The following is an 18477-nucleotide window of genomic DNA, read 5'->3' as shown; positions in this document are numbered from 1 at the left end:
TGTCGTCTATGTTTTCAGCATTACATACATTCCAAGTAAAATTTTATATATAGATAGCTAGACTGATACTTTATGGGTATGATTATTAAGAAATAATAATATTCATAACGTTTTATTTTTGATTACACAATTTACATTCAAAAACTATGTTCAAAAAAAAAAAAATTACAATCCAACACCCATCCTTTCGCATAAGCAACGAAGGATTTCTAAGGTAACATGATACTACTAAAATTATAGTTTTAGTCTAAATTACAAAACTCAGAAGAAGATGCACTTAAGAGCGGCATGTGAAGGTAAATACAGTTGGCCAAAGCTAGATAAAATATTTATTGTTAGTTAAACTTACATTTCTTCTAAAAACTTAAAAGAGTTATTAATTAGAACATTCTCAAAGTTGCTTAATAATTTGATCGTAAGAGTAAACTTATATATTCCTCTTAGTACTTAAAAACAACTCTGTAAATAGAGCCATTCTAACGAAAACCAAACTATTAATATGTTTCAACATTTATGGGTAAGTAGTTTTCTTATTCCTCAAATGAAATAAGAGTATGTTATTCCTTCGAAATTTGAAACTAGAAATCAATAATTTTAAATATTCATTTTACTCACACACCATTATGCCAAAATTGGTGTTCTAGTTGTATTTCACCAATCAGTGATTATACTGAAGTACGTTCTGATTGGTGTTATTATATCAGCTACTTCAAAATATACCGTCATTAGAAGGATATTAGAAAGAATTGGTTATCGAATTAAGTTTACCCTTTATCATTTGATCCTATTTTAATCTAATTAACGATAAATTTTGTATTATTAGGCTATGGATGTGTAAGGAATACAAATTTTTTCTATTGTTTTTAATAATTCGGACTAAAAATAACTACAAATTTATTTGTCATTCTAATCTTTCGAAAAATGCTCATTCCTGTACTAGTTCCCACCACTTTTAAAACTTGCTGTTTAGCCAAAAATTATTCTAATTCAATTTCAAAACTACTTTTATACCGAATGTGATCATTTTCATTCTTTTTGACTAAACCGAATATGTTATTGAATTAAAATATACTTAAAAAACAATATTTCCCCACATGCAGTGTTTTTATAAAATATTCATTATCTGCATGTAAAATCAGCAAACTGTTCATGGACTTATCCAAACAGTACTCTGTTGGTAAGAGGTAGAGCCTTTGCGGTGGGGTTTTGCTTTCGTAAGACCCTCAAAATAAGCTTGAAATTATAAAAAGCTTTTTATTAAGAGTGAAGGGAGCAGGAATAACAATGTCGACTTTGTTCCTTAAGAGGAGAACTACTAACAAGAAAGCAAGGATTTCGTTTACATTTCCAAAATCAGAAGAAAGCTATCAAAGAAAAGACCCATTGAACCATATTAGCTTCTTAATACCCCTTACAACATCAAATTCTGGAATGTGTAAATGAATCATTTCTTAAACATAGAAACTTACAGCTAAGGACAATAAAACTTACATTCTTCGGCCCAAAAAATTATTTTCATACATTATAAAATATTGTATGCTACAATTAAACTGAAATTATCAATAACAATACACGAACATATCGAACGAGCAGAATGCACTTTCAATTTCCAGAACTTTTAAGAGGCTTTTTGACGTCAAAAAATAATTTTATCTAGATGAAACCGCATACATCAACTATTTACTCCTATATTTATGTATGTACTTGTATTTTACTACTATGTATATACTTTCATTAATCAGCAGAAACGTTGGGACAGTAAACGTTTGTTTACGTTATCTTTTAAATAGGAGAAAAAATAGCGTTTTTTAATCCAAGAATTTGCGGTTTTCATTCTTACCAAACAAAGCATTTCTTATCTGAGGTACAAGCTGTTGGGCTATCAGATCAAGTCTCGATTCTAGAGTATTACTAATCTTAATGCGCCCCCCAGTACTAGTAAGTTCTACACCTCCGCAGGTTTCCGCTGGCAAAAAGTTTTCTGTATCTAAACGAAGCGTTAAATTTTTACCAGTGGTTTCTTTATACTTAACTAGAATTGAAGGGAAAATATCATTGACCAATTCCTGATCAGCTTCTCGAGCTCGGACAGTTACCTCATTTTCCAACAACTGCAATAATTAAAATTAAAAAATATTCCTATAAAATAAAAATTTCGGTTTGAAACAAAACCTAATTTAATATTTTCTTCATTGATCTACATACCTGGTATAAAGCTTGTAGGATTAGTTTTTCCATGATATCTCTGTATAGACTCACATTTGATACAGATTTCACCAAACGACGCCTTGCTTCATCCAGAACGCTACGTACATGGTCTTCTCTCTTTTTCAATACTTTTAAACGTGCCTGATTCAACATATTGGACGATTGGCTGCGCTCAAAAAATTTACATTCATTAGATTTATATACATACATATTTAGATTTATGTATGTATTTATTTATATATAGCAGCATTTTATTGCAAAAATTTCATTTTAAAGCGCTTTTTTTTCTTTTTTTTTAATTTGTCGAATGTTTCTAGAATATTCCAAACACTAATAATAAATACTGGAATCCCCTAAATTTTATAGTAGAAGCTAAAAATCACAATTCAGTGAAACTTTATTAATAAGGTAAATTAATTAATTTATGTTTTCTCAGCTTTTCAATTATTTTTCCATCGAGAAAAAACTTATTTAGAACAATATCCTAGTTTTCTTACATCACGGAATATTCATAAAAAAAATGGAAATAATTGGCATTATGATAATTTTGTTTTTGTCTCGATTGTGAAGCGACCTGTTGTACTAACCTGTACTAAGCTTGACATTATATGTCGAACTTAGTATACTATATAATACGACAGGCTTAGTATCCTCTATTATTTACATAGATACGACCAGCAGACTGCCTCAGGTGAGGACTGTTCTTCGGTCGGAATGTGGGGAGGATGAAGAGTAGTCAGCCAGCGCTGACGGGATCCTTTCAGAAAGTTAGGTTTTCGTAATATGGCCCTTCAACGGGGGGATTAGAGGTGGCAAAGAGGAATATACGAGGGAGAGGGGATTTGGATGAGCGGATAAATACTTTAAATTAGTTTATTTCAGATAGTTTTGAAGGCTTGGATGAAGGTCTAAGAACGGATTGTTTATCTTTTATTTAGTCTGTATAGAGTTCTTTATGTTCACGGGTATGGAAGGGGATAATATTACAGCCAGCATTTCTCCTCGATTTAGTTACGAAACGTACATAAAAAGGTTCGGTTTTTGTGTATCTGATTAGAGAGAAAACTGAGTGGTATTTGATTATATTTTTTTATCTATGTCTGAGGCTTCTGCCATCTACTAAGAAATTTAAAATAACACTGGATCTGAGACGAGTAGTAGCTTGGGTTAGGTTCAAATTTCAGGATTTGAAAGAGTTCGATGAATGAATGTTTTCTTGTCAGAAGGATATCAGCTACATTTCCTTGGTTACCACCGGGCTCTCCGTTTTGCACTTACTAAGGAGCGGCAAATGTTTCTTGAGAAAGAATGTTTGTGGAAGGACGAGTTTGAAAAAAAAAAAATAATTATAAGAATATTCTCTTAAAAGCAGAAAAATAATCTCACATTTTCTTTTGAAGTTCAACTTGCTTCTCTTTCCTTTCATAGTATTCCATGATCTTCAATCTTTGATTCTGTACAAGTGTACCCTTTTCTAAATTGAATTCTTCTTCAGCTTTTGCATCGATCTCTTCGGCCTTTTCATTTGCCTCCTGCTCTATAAAGGCCATCATATGTTTGATCTATAAACAAACAAGTAAAAATAAATACTTGCATCATTAAGACAAAATGTATCAAGGTATAAACAAAGTAAGTATCCCCTAAGGTAGTGGATATGGAGGATCAAGTAAACGTTCCTAAAGATATCCACTAAATAAATGAACAATATAGCGTTTCCAACTTCAAATTAAAACAAAGAAGATGCTAAGATTATGGTTCCTAAAGATTATGGTTTTAAGATTATTTCGCAATCAGTCACTTTTTCTCTTAAGGTTTCTTATCAGTTCAGTAACTGTGACTACAGAATTATACGAACACACAAGTCCTTATATATATATATGTGCCGTTCGTCATTGGCACTCTGCCATTAGACGTCCCGCAGCCCAATATATTTTAGATCTTGAAGAGAGCTCGTCAGTAAGTGACAGTCAAATGGGACAGGGCATCACAAACAAAAAGATGGTCACCTGACATTTGCCCGTCCCCGCAAAGCACATACTAAATAATCCTAAATAAGTGTGTCTGCAGGTAATCATGTCCGGTAATCAAGCGAAAACTGGCAACCGATACGCCACGAGGCAGGTTATTTGGCAGCACATTGTCCCTCAAGGCAACCCATCGTTTGCCCTCTGTCCAATTTAGCTTGGCGTCCATCTAAGTACCTAAATAAGTTGCCTCTTTCGTTTATTTTAGCGGCTGCCTGTCAAATTGTAAAGAAATGGCATGTCGTTTGGTGGAGAGAGTAAAAAAAACTCAAATTATGTCTTATGCAGGTTCACCTGCATCTCATTTCGTTTAGACCAGCTAGACAGTCATACAAATCCATATAAAAAACTGTTATGATAGATGTTCAAACGATTAACGGGGTTAGCGGGGGACAGGCAAATCATATATTGTCTCAACGGTTAACTTTCAATTAATTTATCTGATCAATGTTAAATTAATGCAATTGTTCAACATGTAATATCTTCAGTTTTAAATTCTGAGATGTGAAATTTCTGCAGTGGCTATAGAAGGTCCAAAAAAATCTTTTGTAGCTCAACCTTCTACAGTTGTACGTCATAACGTTTTCAACTTCCCAAAAGCTTTAGATACGCCAATAGTACCCGAAACATAGAACCATACTTAAGATTTATTTCAACACCTTCCCTGGATACTACTCAAAACACCTCTTTCCATTTCTGAGCTACATGACAAAACTATTTTCCATCTAGATCAGATTTAAGTATCTATTACTCAAAAATTGTTTGCTAGTTATGAATAATGACTTTTATATTTATTAACAAAAATACAACTTATTTATTAATTTAATATCAATTTCATCAAATTTTATTTATTTTATAAATTTCATTTTTTCAGTTGTACTCTTCGGTTTTTTTTCTTTCAGAAATTGGCCAGAAGACTTCACTGTAAAATTTTATACTTTAAACGGAATAGTAAACCCATCAACAAGGGACGTTTTGGCTTACTTATCTTTTATATAATTTCATTTAAGAATATCTAACTGATAAATGGCTTGATTGTCTTGTCTGAAATCATAGCTGCAATCTTCTTAAGAAAGTATGGTTAATCTTCAGAATCGTTTCCGGACCCATAGGTTTGTTTGAACGAATTTATAAATAACAATAAGTTCAAGGAATATGCTTAGGAACTGGAATGACACCGTTGTCAAACATATGTCTGCTGCTATATAAAAAATAGCCTGTACTCAAGTAAAAAGAAATGTTTAGTCGACATTTCAAGAAAAACGCAGGCTGGAAGATAACCAACCTAAATAAAAATCCTCCTTGAATACGACAGAATTGAAAGAATATACTATATATTTTTTGATAATGTAATACCCCATTATTCAAGTCTAACGGAGAGTGGGCGTGGCAACTAATATCTAGACATACTGGTTAATCTGGTACCAGCCACATTAGAAAAACTTGAAATCTTAATTGTAGAAAAATGTATGTTAGCAATCATTCGAATTTATTAGAACTTGAGAATGAATCTTTAAAAAAAAAAAAAAAATGTTAAAACTAAAAGATATGAAACCATTGAAGTCCTATAAAATGAAAACAGTTTAAAATATATTTACTGACATATTCTTCACTTTCGGGCATCAGATTTTTAAAATCATTTGTATTAAAATAAATGAATTTTAAATTACCTGTTTCTGAACATCTCCGTCGCTAAGTGCCATTTTTTAATTTAAGTATTAAATGATTTCACAATGCTAATGAGTATGGCTGTATATAGATCGATAGAAAACGAGTACTACTTAAATGAATGGTTTTCTTAATCAACCTTATTAAAACTCAATAATCTGAATACGTATGTTTTTCGACACAACCTAGTGCTGCCCTAACAGAAAACAGGAACACTACCAGAAACCAGCTACCACCCATTTATTCGCATAGGTTGCAGATGAAAACATATGTTTGAAATAGATCTGGGTGGTCATGAATTATGTTAAAATTAGTATATATTTTACAATTAATTCAAATATTTTTAGTTATTTAATTTGTAAACTTATAAAAACCACAATTTACTTTTCAATCAATATTTTGTTGAAGTATGCAGTGCTATGAAAAATCGTAACTTCATCAACTACCCAATCTATTACCAATGGTCGCAGTTGAATATGGCTGACATCTTGTTGTATTGTTCTCGGAGGCAGCATAAAACATAATTGAATTAATTTAACTCACGTATGTTTAATTTTATTATTGTAGTGGCATATATTTTATCTAAGTAATGTACGTGTTAGGAAAAGAAAGATAGTTTGCAGCTTATGTGATTTTGGGTTAGCATGTTTTGGTTCCTTGAAGTAGTTCTGGATAATTCATATTGACATTTTAATTCATTAGGGGTGCTATATAATTTTATTTTTATTAAAAAATTATTTAATGATATTGCCAACGAACATTTTGGATTAACATTTACTAATTTTCGTTTGTAATTGTGAATTCCCCTCGATTAAACAACGTAACATATGAATGCATAACTTACAGGAAAATTTAAATTGTTCCAAAAACCGAAACTATATTATTTGTGTTTTAGTTCCGTAGGGCCCTTTATAAAACTAGAGTTTTCTAATTTTATTGTAGAAAGAATATTATAAAATTATTGATTTCTTAAAATATTATTTTGAAACTTAAAATGGGCCTGCTTTAGTTATAATTTTGCTTGCTAACTCAATTATGTAGTTTTAGAGTTGCGAAAAAAAAACGTTTATATTTAAAATTCTATTTCATTTCCATGGAAGAACTCAAAACTTTTGTCGCTTAATTTTTTTTATATGTAGGTCCTGTTTTCAAAATTAATTTCTATTTCAGCTAAATTTAATACATATTCTAGCCAGATTAATGTTTACATAAAACTTTAGGTCGTTAGTTTTTTGAGTGAACTACTTACATATTGGGAGAAATCTCATCTGAAACATGTAAATGTAGTCAGTTGTAAGTAATATATCGTTTTGTAAATAATCCTGTAACCGAAAAATGGTAGTGACCCTTAGACTGCCCGACTGGCGTGTTGTTTACCGCTAGTAACTTAAAAAAAAATAAGAGATCCATTCCGTGTGGTACTCTCGGCCTGTCCAGTGCTGTAATTAACGTATCGTTACCGTAAGTTACGTCCTTGTATCTTATTATTATTATTACTATTTTGTATAGAGTTTTCTCTCTTATTTATTATTTAAATAGTTAATTTGTTGTATACCTTTTCATTTTACATCTCTCTGGTTTATACAAATACTCTATTATTTTAAGTTGTGTGTTCTATTAAAAAAAGTTATCCTTTTGTACGAGTATAGCCCACGAGAGGATCTTATTTGATTTATGTCGCCGAGGGTAATTGACTTAACGAACCCTCCCTCCTGTCCGGATTGAGCGATCCCTCCAGAGGCGCCCTTAGGGATATATCTTGTTTGGGGCTGGTTAGGGCTGTCTTCTCTAATAGCTATCTGGCGCCCGAAAAGATATCGCCCCCTGGCCGGTCACAATCCATAAATTAAATGATTTAAAATTTTTATTTCTTGTGATACTGGCCAAAGATAACAGTGATTAGGTGCGAATTATTTTGTCACCCACCTTAAAGAATAAAATTTAATAAAAACATCACTATTGTAGGAGAGTTTAAAACGAAGAGTGCCTTCGAGGTGTATTTACGCACATATATATTCATATGTAAAATAATATAATTTATTATTAAAATATAAATTAGTTACGAGTATTTTAATAAAGAAATTATGATTTATTTGTTTCCTTGGTGTACATAGTTAAATTAGTTTACCCCTAGGTCGCACCTGGTACTACAAAGTTGTACGGGATGCACTTAATCGTGTTTGCATTTGCTTACAGCTCTTTACTTTCAATCTTATCTATTCTGGGTCTGCTTCATCTTCTTACTTGCAAACTTTTATCTTCGATTTAAGGATTCCTCCAACTAGCTTTCGAACTAGGGTCAGATCTTGAAAAGTTCTTAAATTCCACCGCATTTGTTATTTAATGTTGCTAAGAATTTGTTTTAAATTTATTTTTCTCTTATTCAGTAATTTATTCGTATACGGTGATTAACGGTTCACATAGGAAGATATTCAAACCCGTAATAATTTACTCCCCTATGCTCATTTACCCATCTTTAATGCTTCACAAAGTAACTTGGTTTTACAGTTTGATGATTCGTTCTTGTTTGGTCGTGTAATTTAAACATATTATGACTGGACGTTTCTGTTTAGACTATTGCCAACAAATATTTTTCAAGTCTTTTTACACTTGCTTGACAAAAGTTAAATTTTGCTGGGAATTCAAAGTACATCATGAATTCAAGTTATCTTTCTGAAAAAAATAAAAATTAATAATAATAATAAATCAGTACTTTGTGAATAAATTTATATCTGACACTTTGTTTTGTTATTAGGTATAGGTTATGGCAAATTTGAATTTCCAACAACCTCCTCGTAGTATCGCTGGTCAGGGGCTTAGTAGAGGTGGTTTTGGAACTAGCTCACTATCTGGACATGTTACTCCTACGTCCGGTATTTTCGCCCCAGGTGGGGGCGGAGGAGGTGGATCAGGTGGAGGAGGAAGTGGAGGATCAAGTTCATCATTTACACCACAACAACTGTCACCTAGTCGAGGTCTTTCAGCTATTACAAATCGAGGTCTGTTTCCATCCACTCAAAGAACGTTCCCAGACAGAAGGCAAGTTCCAGGATTGGGATCCGTTATACAGGACTGGTAAATGTTATTAATTTTATGAAATGAAAATTCACTTTGGGGAGATTTTGCTTCCTTTTTGAAGAGTTATTCCTAAAATTTCTCTATTGAGTATATGAAGTCGCTATGTGCAACAAATTAAACTTTTAAAGTATATTTTACATAATATTTAAAAACATTTTAACTTTTCTTAGATGGGGCATTGCTGTCGTGACAAATTTTCCAAAATTAGTTTTAAACGAGAATTCATGTTTTGATTTTCCAAAGTAAAAAATGTTTGCATGATCTGTGTGCATGTCCGTGTACACCGTATTTCCAAAATGTCACGGTACTGAACTACTCAAAAACAAAAATACTAATTTTCTGATACTTAAATGCTAGGAGTTCTGGCTCTATGAGTTCAATGGCGAACTTTGGAATGGCAGCAGCTGCAGCTGCAGCTGCCAGTAGGAGTTACGTGAATTCTGCGACTGGGGGCAGTGGGAGTAGTGGTGGCGCAAGTGCAAGTAGTGGACTTACGAATTTCCATGTTTTCACCGCGGCGGCGGCATCAGCAAGTTCAGGTACGACAGGTGGTGCTTCCGATCATACCTCAGCTGCGGGGAGCACGCCACCTCTTCTGGATCTGTCAGAATTTCCTTCGCTTACGAATAGAGGGGGTCAAGGCGAATCTCTACCTCAACCAAGTACTCTCCCCGCAGGCAAACAACCTTATGGTAATTATGTAACATTATCATCAATTGTAATGTTATTGAATTAGTAAATATAAGATGAGGCGAATTTAATAACCGCAGGGTTCATAGTTCAATTTAAAAAACATAAAATTAATTAATGTTGTGATCTACTGATTAGGGGAAAATAATGAATAGAGGTGAATAGAGGAAGTTTTATGATTAATTGATAGATAAAATATAATAGTTTCTAAATGTGTTGTTTCACCTCTAAATATGACGTCTAAACGTTTTACTTACATAACGTTGGCTTGAAATTGCAACTAAAATACTACCATCCTTTTAAGTTCCGGAAAGTTAAATTTATTATTTCAACTATAATTAACCACTTTATATGGTTACCAGTCTAGAAAAGTTACTATAATGGCTTATGTTTTAAACCGTTAATTAAAGATGAACCTAAATAATCATACGTTAATAATATTTAACAAATAAATCTTAGAAAAATGAATGCATTCACTACAATATTAAAATACATCTTTCTTCGAAATTCTTTATGCCGTTAATAGCGTTGGACGATAAGCAAATGTTCTATGTACCAACAATGTTGAAGAAAAATTAGAAATATTTATTTGAGTGCAGGTTGATCATTAATACCTAGTGATATACTAATGGATTATTGTTAATGTAATACTGAGCTAAATCGTGTACGTTTTTGAATGGAATAGGATTTTGAACGGCACTGTGAACTACCTTCGTTTCTTAGACCTTCTTATAAAACTGATTGAGCAACTTTTGTTTCAAAAAAGTTGAATCCAGATAATTAAAATTAATTAAAAATTAATGCATTGTGTAGTACACTAAACCTCAGTTGAAATTCAACAAGTTTGTTAGTCGTTGCCTTTTTAAGACTATATTGACAGATTATCTACTAACCTAATGCCTTCTTAATTTGTTCTTTTAAAACTGAACCTCAGAATTTGCAAGGTTTCTTTTCAAATGTCTTTTTTTTATATAATCTTTCACTTTTATTTTACTAAGAACATTTCATATGAACATTTACCATTTAGTATGAAAATATTTAGTATTTATTTACATTGCAGTTGGTATGGTCAAGCAACCAACGGCAGAATCTAGTGAGTTCACCATGTCTTCGGAAGATTTTCCTGCGCTTCCTGGCACGGGTAGTGAAGGTGGAACAGGATCAGGAGGTGTTGGCAGTAGTAACAGCTCTGGAGGTGCTGGTGGTATTGGAGGAAATGGTAGTGGAGGAGATAAGTCAGGCATTGGGTCTGGCAATGGAGGTGTAGGAAGTGAAGGTACAACGGGGAGTACCGGCGCTGGCGTTGGACCTGGAAGTGGAAATGATCAACAGCAATCAAGTAGACTAGTTGGCACAGCTTCCCAAGGAAGCAGTGGGCCACATCAAGAACAATCGACAGGATCGAAGCAGGCTCAAGTGAAGAGAGGAATTCAGACTTCGCCGGACGGTATGTATTGTAAGTCCAAAACATTGGGATTAAAATTGTGTTAAACTTAGTAGTTATAAGTCATTAATTATTTATAAATAGAAAATTGTATATACAGCGTCTATTCTGAATATCCTTAACCCGAACTACACTTATTTTTTGGTACAGCTTTTAAATTTATGAAGCGTGGCTTTGTTAGTGGGAGTTCTCCAGTTCGAATCCCGCGTATAGCTAGTTTTTATTTATTAAAAGAATGTTAATAGTAAAATATGTCTTCCATCCCCGGCCAGGACACCTAATTGGTAGTTGGACGTTAGGTCTGAAAAAAATAGACGATTACGTTACTGCATAGCGTCTAGCTCATTACAGTATACATTGTTATCTTTATTTGTGGCTTAAGTACATACGGCATACAAAAGTAGAGAAAATATTCCACCTTACAAAACTCAGAACTCATTTTGGACTAATCAGAAGGTTATTAATGCGTAAGATAATGTCTCATTGCATTAATTAATAATCACCATTTTTGCGGTAAATTTAGAGGAATTCCTAATTTAATATTTAATAGCCTAAAATTGAAAGTTTTATACTACTATCATATAAACCGCTTACATCCAGAAAAAACGGCAAACATGCTTTTGTAAGAAATACCAAACATTAGTAACAAATGTTCTTTAGTGCAGTCGCATCATAGGCTTCCCGCCGAAAAATTATTGGGAGTTTGATATAGTTAGTATCAAACACCACTACAGTGACCCGAATAATTTCAATAAGACGATGTAGCCGTTGGTTTGTAAATTAATGCCACTAGTGGTGATTTCCCAGGCTTCAAAATTAGGACAGTATTTTTTTTTACCTTACCCGGATTTCCCATTTTCACGGGCTTGCCTTAAAATAAAATATCTGGAAAAATAATAACGATTTCTTAGTTTAAACCAGGTTTCAGACTAACCACAGATGTTAATTTATTCAGAGACGGTCACTGTTTAAAAAAACAAACATAAAAGTCATAAATTTAATTTAGTTTTTTGTTTATTTTAATTAGAATTGGATCAGCTGAATTAATCATAGTCCGATTAACTAACTAAAAGTCAGATTTAATCGTTAATGAAACTAATTTAATCCAACTAATTTAATTATGATTAAATCTTAGAATTTAATTCGACTTTCAATTTTAATCACCGAATTGATTTAATAATCATCCACTTCATTTTTTTTTCACCTTATAGTTGGAACCACGTTTTGGAGAGGCCATCTTCAACATACTTTTTGAGTTTCTTCAATAAATACTTTTCAGTTAATTTTTCCAACGTACTCTTTTACACTCTTTAAAAATCGGAAGAATAACATTAATTTTCAGCTACAACACAGCTGAAATATTTGACAGATTTTATCACAGCTTTTTGCTTACATATACATATGTATACTTTTTGCTTACTATAGTTCCCATAGATCTATGCATTATACTTTAATCCAAATAGAACCATTCCTAGAAACAAAGATTGTTCCCCATCAGCGCTTGAACTCGTAAGTAACTCACATCTGAAACTACGCTAAAATTTGTACTCTCTGAGTGGAGTGTTGCCCAGTGGTTACACTCCCTAATTGATGTTTGGAACAAATTCTGTAATCATCAAAAGAGAGAAAGTCGCTAGGCTAGTGGTACTTTTAACCCAATGGAGGAAGATTTGGAATGTGAAGAGTTGATAAAGGAGAAATTTTGTTTTAATTTTTGACGAAAGTTCATAAACATAAAATGGAGCGTTAAAATGGAGTGGTGCGCAGAATGTAAGGCTGAATTTATTGAATTCATTTAAAATTAGGTTGTTTTGTTAAATCTCCAGTTGACTTCCGTTCGTTCAAAATTTATCTGCAGGTTCTGAATCTGTTTTTGTGTAAGCCCAAGAAAGCGGACAACAATGGCAGAAAAAATAGAATTGAATGAATTGATTTGACTGGAAGATTCGGCGATAAGTGAAAGTAATGCTCTGAGATTTAGTTTCAGTTAATGCTGAAACATAGCGATAGCAGTTAAAAGTAAAGTAATCGTAAATTTTTAACATTTTACCAATAGCAACAAAGAAGCTAAGCTACCCGCTGGACTCGAACTGGTGATCTCCCACTTACTAGTCGGAACTTATAATCACTAACGTATACCTGCACAGTTCTTACAACTAGGTGCTCAAGAAATTAGGCATGCAAACAAAATGAGGCTATAACTGTGGGGGGAAAAATAGATTCTTGGGGTTAGAAGTAGTTAAAATGTGTCCCAAAATTATTCTAACAAGAAACAAGAGCCGTCCTAAGCTACTCAAAAAAACGGAAGCGAATTAATCTAAATAGTTACCCAAATTCTCAAAATAAATTTGAGGTGATAAAGAATTGCCCCAAATTACTCTAAGAGTTTTGACGAATTTTTCAAAATAACTTCAACCATAAAGAAAAGAGACCCAACCAAGTAACACCAAAAGTGACGCCAAGTTTTCAAAATAACTTTTCCCGAAAGAAAGGAGGCTGAGATTCTTCAGTAATCGCCTATTTATTCTAGCGGGGCTTACCGTCCAACTACCAAATTTGATTATTTTTAGTATTATAGTTATTGTCCAATTACAGTAGTTACTGTGTTATCCAAAATTAATTTTTTTCCATTTTTTTTAATTTGTAGGTAAAGTTACAAACATCCCCAATTCCATGGTGAAAGATCAATTTGGAATGGTTGGTCTTCTTACATTCATTCGAGCGGCGGAAACAGATCCTAATCTTGTTTCGTTAGCGCTGGGTCAGGATCTAACAGCGCTAGGGCTGAACCTTAATTCTCAAGACAATCTGTACCCAACGTTTGGTGGACCTTGGGCAGAAACTCCTTGCCGGGCGCAAGATATAGATTATCATGTGCCTCCTGAGTATATCATTAATCACAGTATAAGGTTTGTAATGACTATGTTATTGATAATGAGTGTGGCTTTCGCCAATTCCCTTCCTTGTGAGTTGCGTTTAAATTTATTTTTTAAATATTCCTGTTGCTTTAGTAACAGAGCATACTTTTTTCCAACCATGTGTGATAGCAGGAAGAAGTAGAATTATTAGTTTAAGAACACTTTGAGAAATTTAGGAATTTAAATTTCACTTCCCTTATAAGTAAAAATAAATGAACAAGGTAAAGAGGTCAATATAAAAGAAATTTAAAATTTGACCTATTACTTCAAAGTACAATATTATTTTGTACCTAGAACCTGTAAGATTCGAAGAAAAATTAATTGGTTGGTTAAAAGTTAAACTTTAGAAAGAGGAATGAGTGTGTGCTGTTATCACCAGATGTATGGTGTAGTGCGATTTAGTTTTTAAATTAAGTTGTATAAGTATTTCACAAACTAGGTCTAGGTGTCTCTGAAGTTATTTTTTATTTATGAAATTATATTTTCAGGGACAAACTGGCACAACTGAAACTGACAAGGTACAAAGAAGATCTGCTATTCTTTATGTATTATACAAATGCGGGTGACATGTTACAATTGGCAGCAGCAGCAGAATTGTGAGTATAAATATATATTTCAGATTTTAATGCTTCAATGCATATATTTCAGTAAAGTGGTAGAGACATTCTGTAAACTTGTTCATTAAACGTTTCAGTTTATTTGTGGGTTTCAGAGACAAACTGGCACATCTTATGGTTTTTAATTTAAAAAATTATTACAACTTGTTTATTAAAGTAAAATCGCCTAATTTTTTAAGCGGGGCTTACGTCCAACTACGAATTATGTCGTGGACGGAGGAGGAACAATTTTTTTCTAACAAACAAAAAGTCGTCAAACGCGGGGTTCGAACCGGGTATCTCCTACTTACGACGCTCTTGACGGCTAGACCAACACCCACCCCTACAACATGTTTATTATAAATAAAGAAAGAAAAAAATAATACTTCTATTTTTTGAAATGAATATTATTGATATTTTTCAGTGTACTGAACTCTAGCAGTAGATGGGAGTATAAAACATGTTAATTTTTTAATAATAATTTGACAGAGAGTTTTTAAAAAAAAGTAAGACAAATAAACTAAAGAACATAACAAATCATTTTTGTTCTGTGCGCAGATTATTGCAACAGTTTTAATAGAAACTTCGACGGATCCTTTCTAATAAAAGTCTTTGCACACCTTTTGGTGTGTTACAAAATCTTGTTTGGAACCAATGATTAGAGTAACTCTTTAATCGACAACCGTTTTCTTTATAATTTTGTCGGTCTTCGACATTTTTCCATCACCACCCCTGTACGCACTGATATTGGTACTGATTAAAAGATACTGCGCAAGTGTAACTGTTTCTATCGGGATAAATGGATTGGTTTAGGACTAATCAATACTCGTCAGATGATGCTCTTATGATGATGGGGCAAGGTGGAAAGTTTACGAAGATGTCGCCTCCATTCACGACACCTAATTGTAGTTGGACGTAAAGCCCGCCTGAAAAAAATAGACATTACTTTAACGAATTATTTTACAAAAGCACCTTGCATAGAATAAAAATACTGGCGAACACTGTGTAGGTCTTCTAGTCCGACTGGATGAGAAAATTCGTGGAAACCAAATCCATCTTATTCACCAGATTTGGCATCCTCATGACCACTTATTTTAAAATCTAAAGAAATTCGTGGCCAGAATTCGGTGTTTTGAATGTAGAATTTGATGGGTTTTATTGCCTATTTTTAACTTTCTCACTTCAGAATTAGAATCTATTCATCGGAAAACATACTCAACGTGTTTTGAACCAAATGGGTAGGTAATATATTGAAAATAATAATATTTTTAAACTAAATGTATGTAAGTGCAATGACGGATGAAATTAGCGATAATTTGCAGCACTCGAACGCAACGACATTTTCATCAGTGCTTGTTCTTGTGAGTTTTGTTCAGTCGAAAGAAACTTCCCTCCTTATCGAACTATAATTAGTTATTTCTCAGAGATACAAAACAAAGAGAGAACTGGGTTTTTACAAAATAAACATAAGAACTTATAATATTATAAAAAAACATGCTCTATGTATAAACATGCACTTATTTTAATAATGCTTATTGTTTAATTTTAAAAACACAGATCTCTCTTTGTTTTGTAGCCATGAAAAAAAGTACAAAAGTTGGCGTAAGTCCTTTCTTTCCTCTGAACAAAAAAAAAATCTATTAAAAAATGGTACATATCTTCTATATATTGTTTATGATTAATTGCAGGTACAGCAGGGAATGGCGGTATCATATGGAGGAAAAAGTGTGGATTACGCAGGCACCAGGATGCGGTGTTATTGAGAAAACTTCCACCTACGAAAGAGGCACTTATTACTTTTTTGACGCTCAGAATTGGCGAAAAGTAGCCAAGGAATTTTACCTTGATTATTCAAAGCTTGAAAATCAGCCTTCTATGCCTACATTATACCACAGCGTATGACAAGCAGTCGTCCTTTCACCTGTATTCGTAAAAGTCATTAAAAACGTCTCGTCGCAGAGTGAAGGACATCGGGCTAGAATGGTTCTGCGAACACTGCCGACTTCAACTTACCACCGTCGTCGCAAGTCCCCGTCACAATATTATTATGAAGCAAAACAAAACTACATTCTTTATATAAAAGTAACAGTCACGCTCTAATGGAAAAAGAGATATTTTAGTGGAAAAAATTATTAATGAATCGTTATTCATCAGAAAAAAAAGGTTAAAAAAAATGGATGAAGGGATAAGGGCATTCTGTAATATATACTTAATTCTTCAAGAGGCATTAAGAAAAAGAGGGATTACCATACTTAACGAGAAGGTTACAACCAAATAAATCATGCAGCCAAACCAGTGAATATATTTTATGGAAAACTGGATTTTCCTTTCCATGATCCCTTCTTCTAGTATTAATATTTTAATCACTTGAGTTATACTTTGTTCTGTTAATTATTTAAATCACATTAAAATATCTCTGATGCCGAAGTGTTTGTAAAATGTGATGCCCGTTATTAATGAATAAGTCAACTTTCCTTCGTTTATGATTGTTTATGTGATATAAATATATATATATATATACTTTTTTGTTTAATTTTGTAAAATAAATGTTCTTAGTAAGTTAATATTTGTTCATCATTTATTTTTTTTAAATTATTTTAGTATAATTATTTTTAAGCCTAATTCCTTGATTAGTGCTAGAAATGTTTCAGCCATCGCAGTCTACCAGACTTTATAGTGGCAACTTTATATCTGGCTTACCGAACAGTTCTACGATTTCTCGGTTCGTCTTAACTTTATATCCATCTTGCGCCCTTACAGGTCCAAAAACCCTTCTCAGTACTTTTCTTTTCCACCTACACAACCTTTGTTCGTCCTCTTTGGTTAATACCCATGCTTCCGAACCGAAGGTAACGATTGGCCGCAGTTTCGTCTGGTAGATTCTTATATTTATTGCTCGGGACAAGCATTTACTTTTGAAAACTGGCTACCCAAAGACAACATTTCCGGCTGCGATTCTCTCTCATATATCTTCCCTAACACTGTTATTAGAAGTTAAAATTGCCTCTTTAATTATTCAAATTATTTCACGCCTTCAAAAGAGTATTCTCTCATTCGTAGGTTCCCGAATATTCTTCTTCTTGTATTAATAATACTCTTGACTTTTCGTTGTTAACCTACAACCCTAATTCTTTAGCAGCCACATCTAGCTCTAGAGCAAATTTTAACGACTTTGCCAGTATTGCCACATCATCGGCGTAAGCTATTATCTGTTATAATGATTGCTACTAAAATTGGAATTGGTTGGAAACCTCCTTAATTAATTTTGTTTTAGCGTTATATTCCTTAAAGAAAAAACCTCAAACGTTAAATAGTGTCGGTGACATCGAGTTCCCTTGTCTCAGGCCTGAGTTTATTCTAAACTCTGGAGGTTTTCCCTTGGATTACTACTTTCCTATAGTTCCCGGCCAAGCACATTTTGACGAACCGAATCAATTTCTTCGGGTATCCCAGTTCTCTCATACTTCGAGACAAACCAGTTCTATTACCCGATCATAAGCCATTTTGAAGACTATGAAGAGCGAGTGAATTTTATATTATACTCAAAAAATTTTCCAATATGGACCTCACTGTGAAAATATGTTTTTTACAATAAGAAGATAACTACGAGGTATATTAAAAATGAAATTAAATCCGTATTTCTAAATAATATCTTTGACTTTGTCATTCGTGGTATGTATGTTTATTGTAGCCCTGACCTGCATCGGACTTTCATCCATCATCAGAGGTAATTAATCAGTTTGGTGCTGAGATTAGACTTCACTTATGTTTCCGTCTCACTTGCAGAAATTAGTACCTAAATTTTATTTTATTTATCCATTTTGTGCAGCAACGTGTCGTAGTAGGCGATT

The 18477-nt window shown here is 33.0% G+C and overlaps 2 protein-coding genes across 6 annotated transcripts; one reads left to right on the top strand and one right to left on the bottom strand.

Annotated features, from left to right (window-relative positions):
- Positions 1–96: 96 nt before the first annotated feature.
- On the bottom strand, positions 97–7173 carry Vha26 (V-type proton ATPase subunit Vha26). Of its 2 annotated transcripts, none has more exons than XM_074131219.1 (4): positions 7150–7173; positions 3595–3770; positions 2206–2374; positions 97–2111 (listed from the first exon to the last, which is right to left on the bottom strand). In XM_074131219.1, the coding sequence occupies exons 2-4, from the start codon at positions 3759–3761 to the stop codon at positions 1809–1811; spliced, it is 639 nt and encodes a 212-aa protein (XP_073987320.1). In that variant the 5' UTR covers positions 3762–3770; positions 7150–7173; the 3' UTR covers positions 97–1808. The 2 variants fall into 2 exon arrangements, with proteins under 2 accessions (XP_073987320.1, XP_073987312.1); XM_074131211.1 differs by lacking the exon at positions 7150–7173 and adding an exon at positions 5903–6139.
- On the top strand, positions 6293–17190 carry Rga (CCR4-NOT transcription complex subunit regena). Of its 4 annotated transcripts, none has more exons than XM_074131172.1 (7): positions 6293–6443; positions 8656–8975; positions 9336–9670; positions 10729–11115; positions 13760–14021; positions 14519–14626; positions 16315–17190. In XM_074131172.1, exons 2-7 carry the CDS (start codon positions 8665–8667, stop codon positions 16526–16528), a joined length of 1617 nt encoding a protein of 538 aa, XP_073987273.1. In that variant the 5' UTR covers positions 6293–6443; positions 8656–8664; the 3' UTR covers positions 16529–17190. The 4 variants fall into 4 exon arrangements, with proteins under 4 accessions (XP_073987273.1, XP_073987249.1, XP_073987254.1 ...); XM_074131148.1 differs by having other exon boundaries at positions 10729–11124; XM_074131153.1 differs by lacking the exon at positions 6293–6443 and adding an exon at positions 6522–6538 and having other exon boundaries at positions 10729–11124.
- The last annotated feature ends 1287 nt before the right edge of the window (positions 17191–18477 follow it).

The sequence above is a fragment of the Rhodnius prolixus genome, unplaced genomic scaffold, assembly GCF_049639745.1.
Source record: "Rhodnius prolixus isolate KJV_2025 unplaced genomic scaffold, Rpr scaffold_1, whole genome shotgun sequence".
NCBI lineage: Eukaryota > Metazoa > Arthropoda > Insecta > Hemiptera > Reduviidae > Rhodnius > Rhodnius prolixus.
Note: the sequence above shows the minus strand (reverse complement) of the source record. Positions and strands in the feature narration are given on the sequence as shown.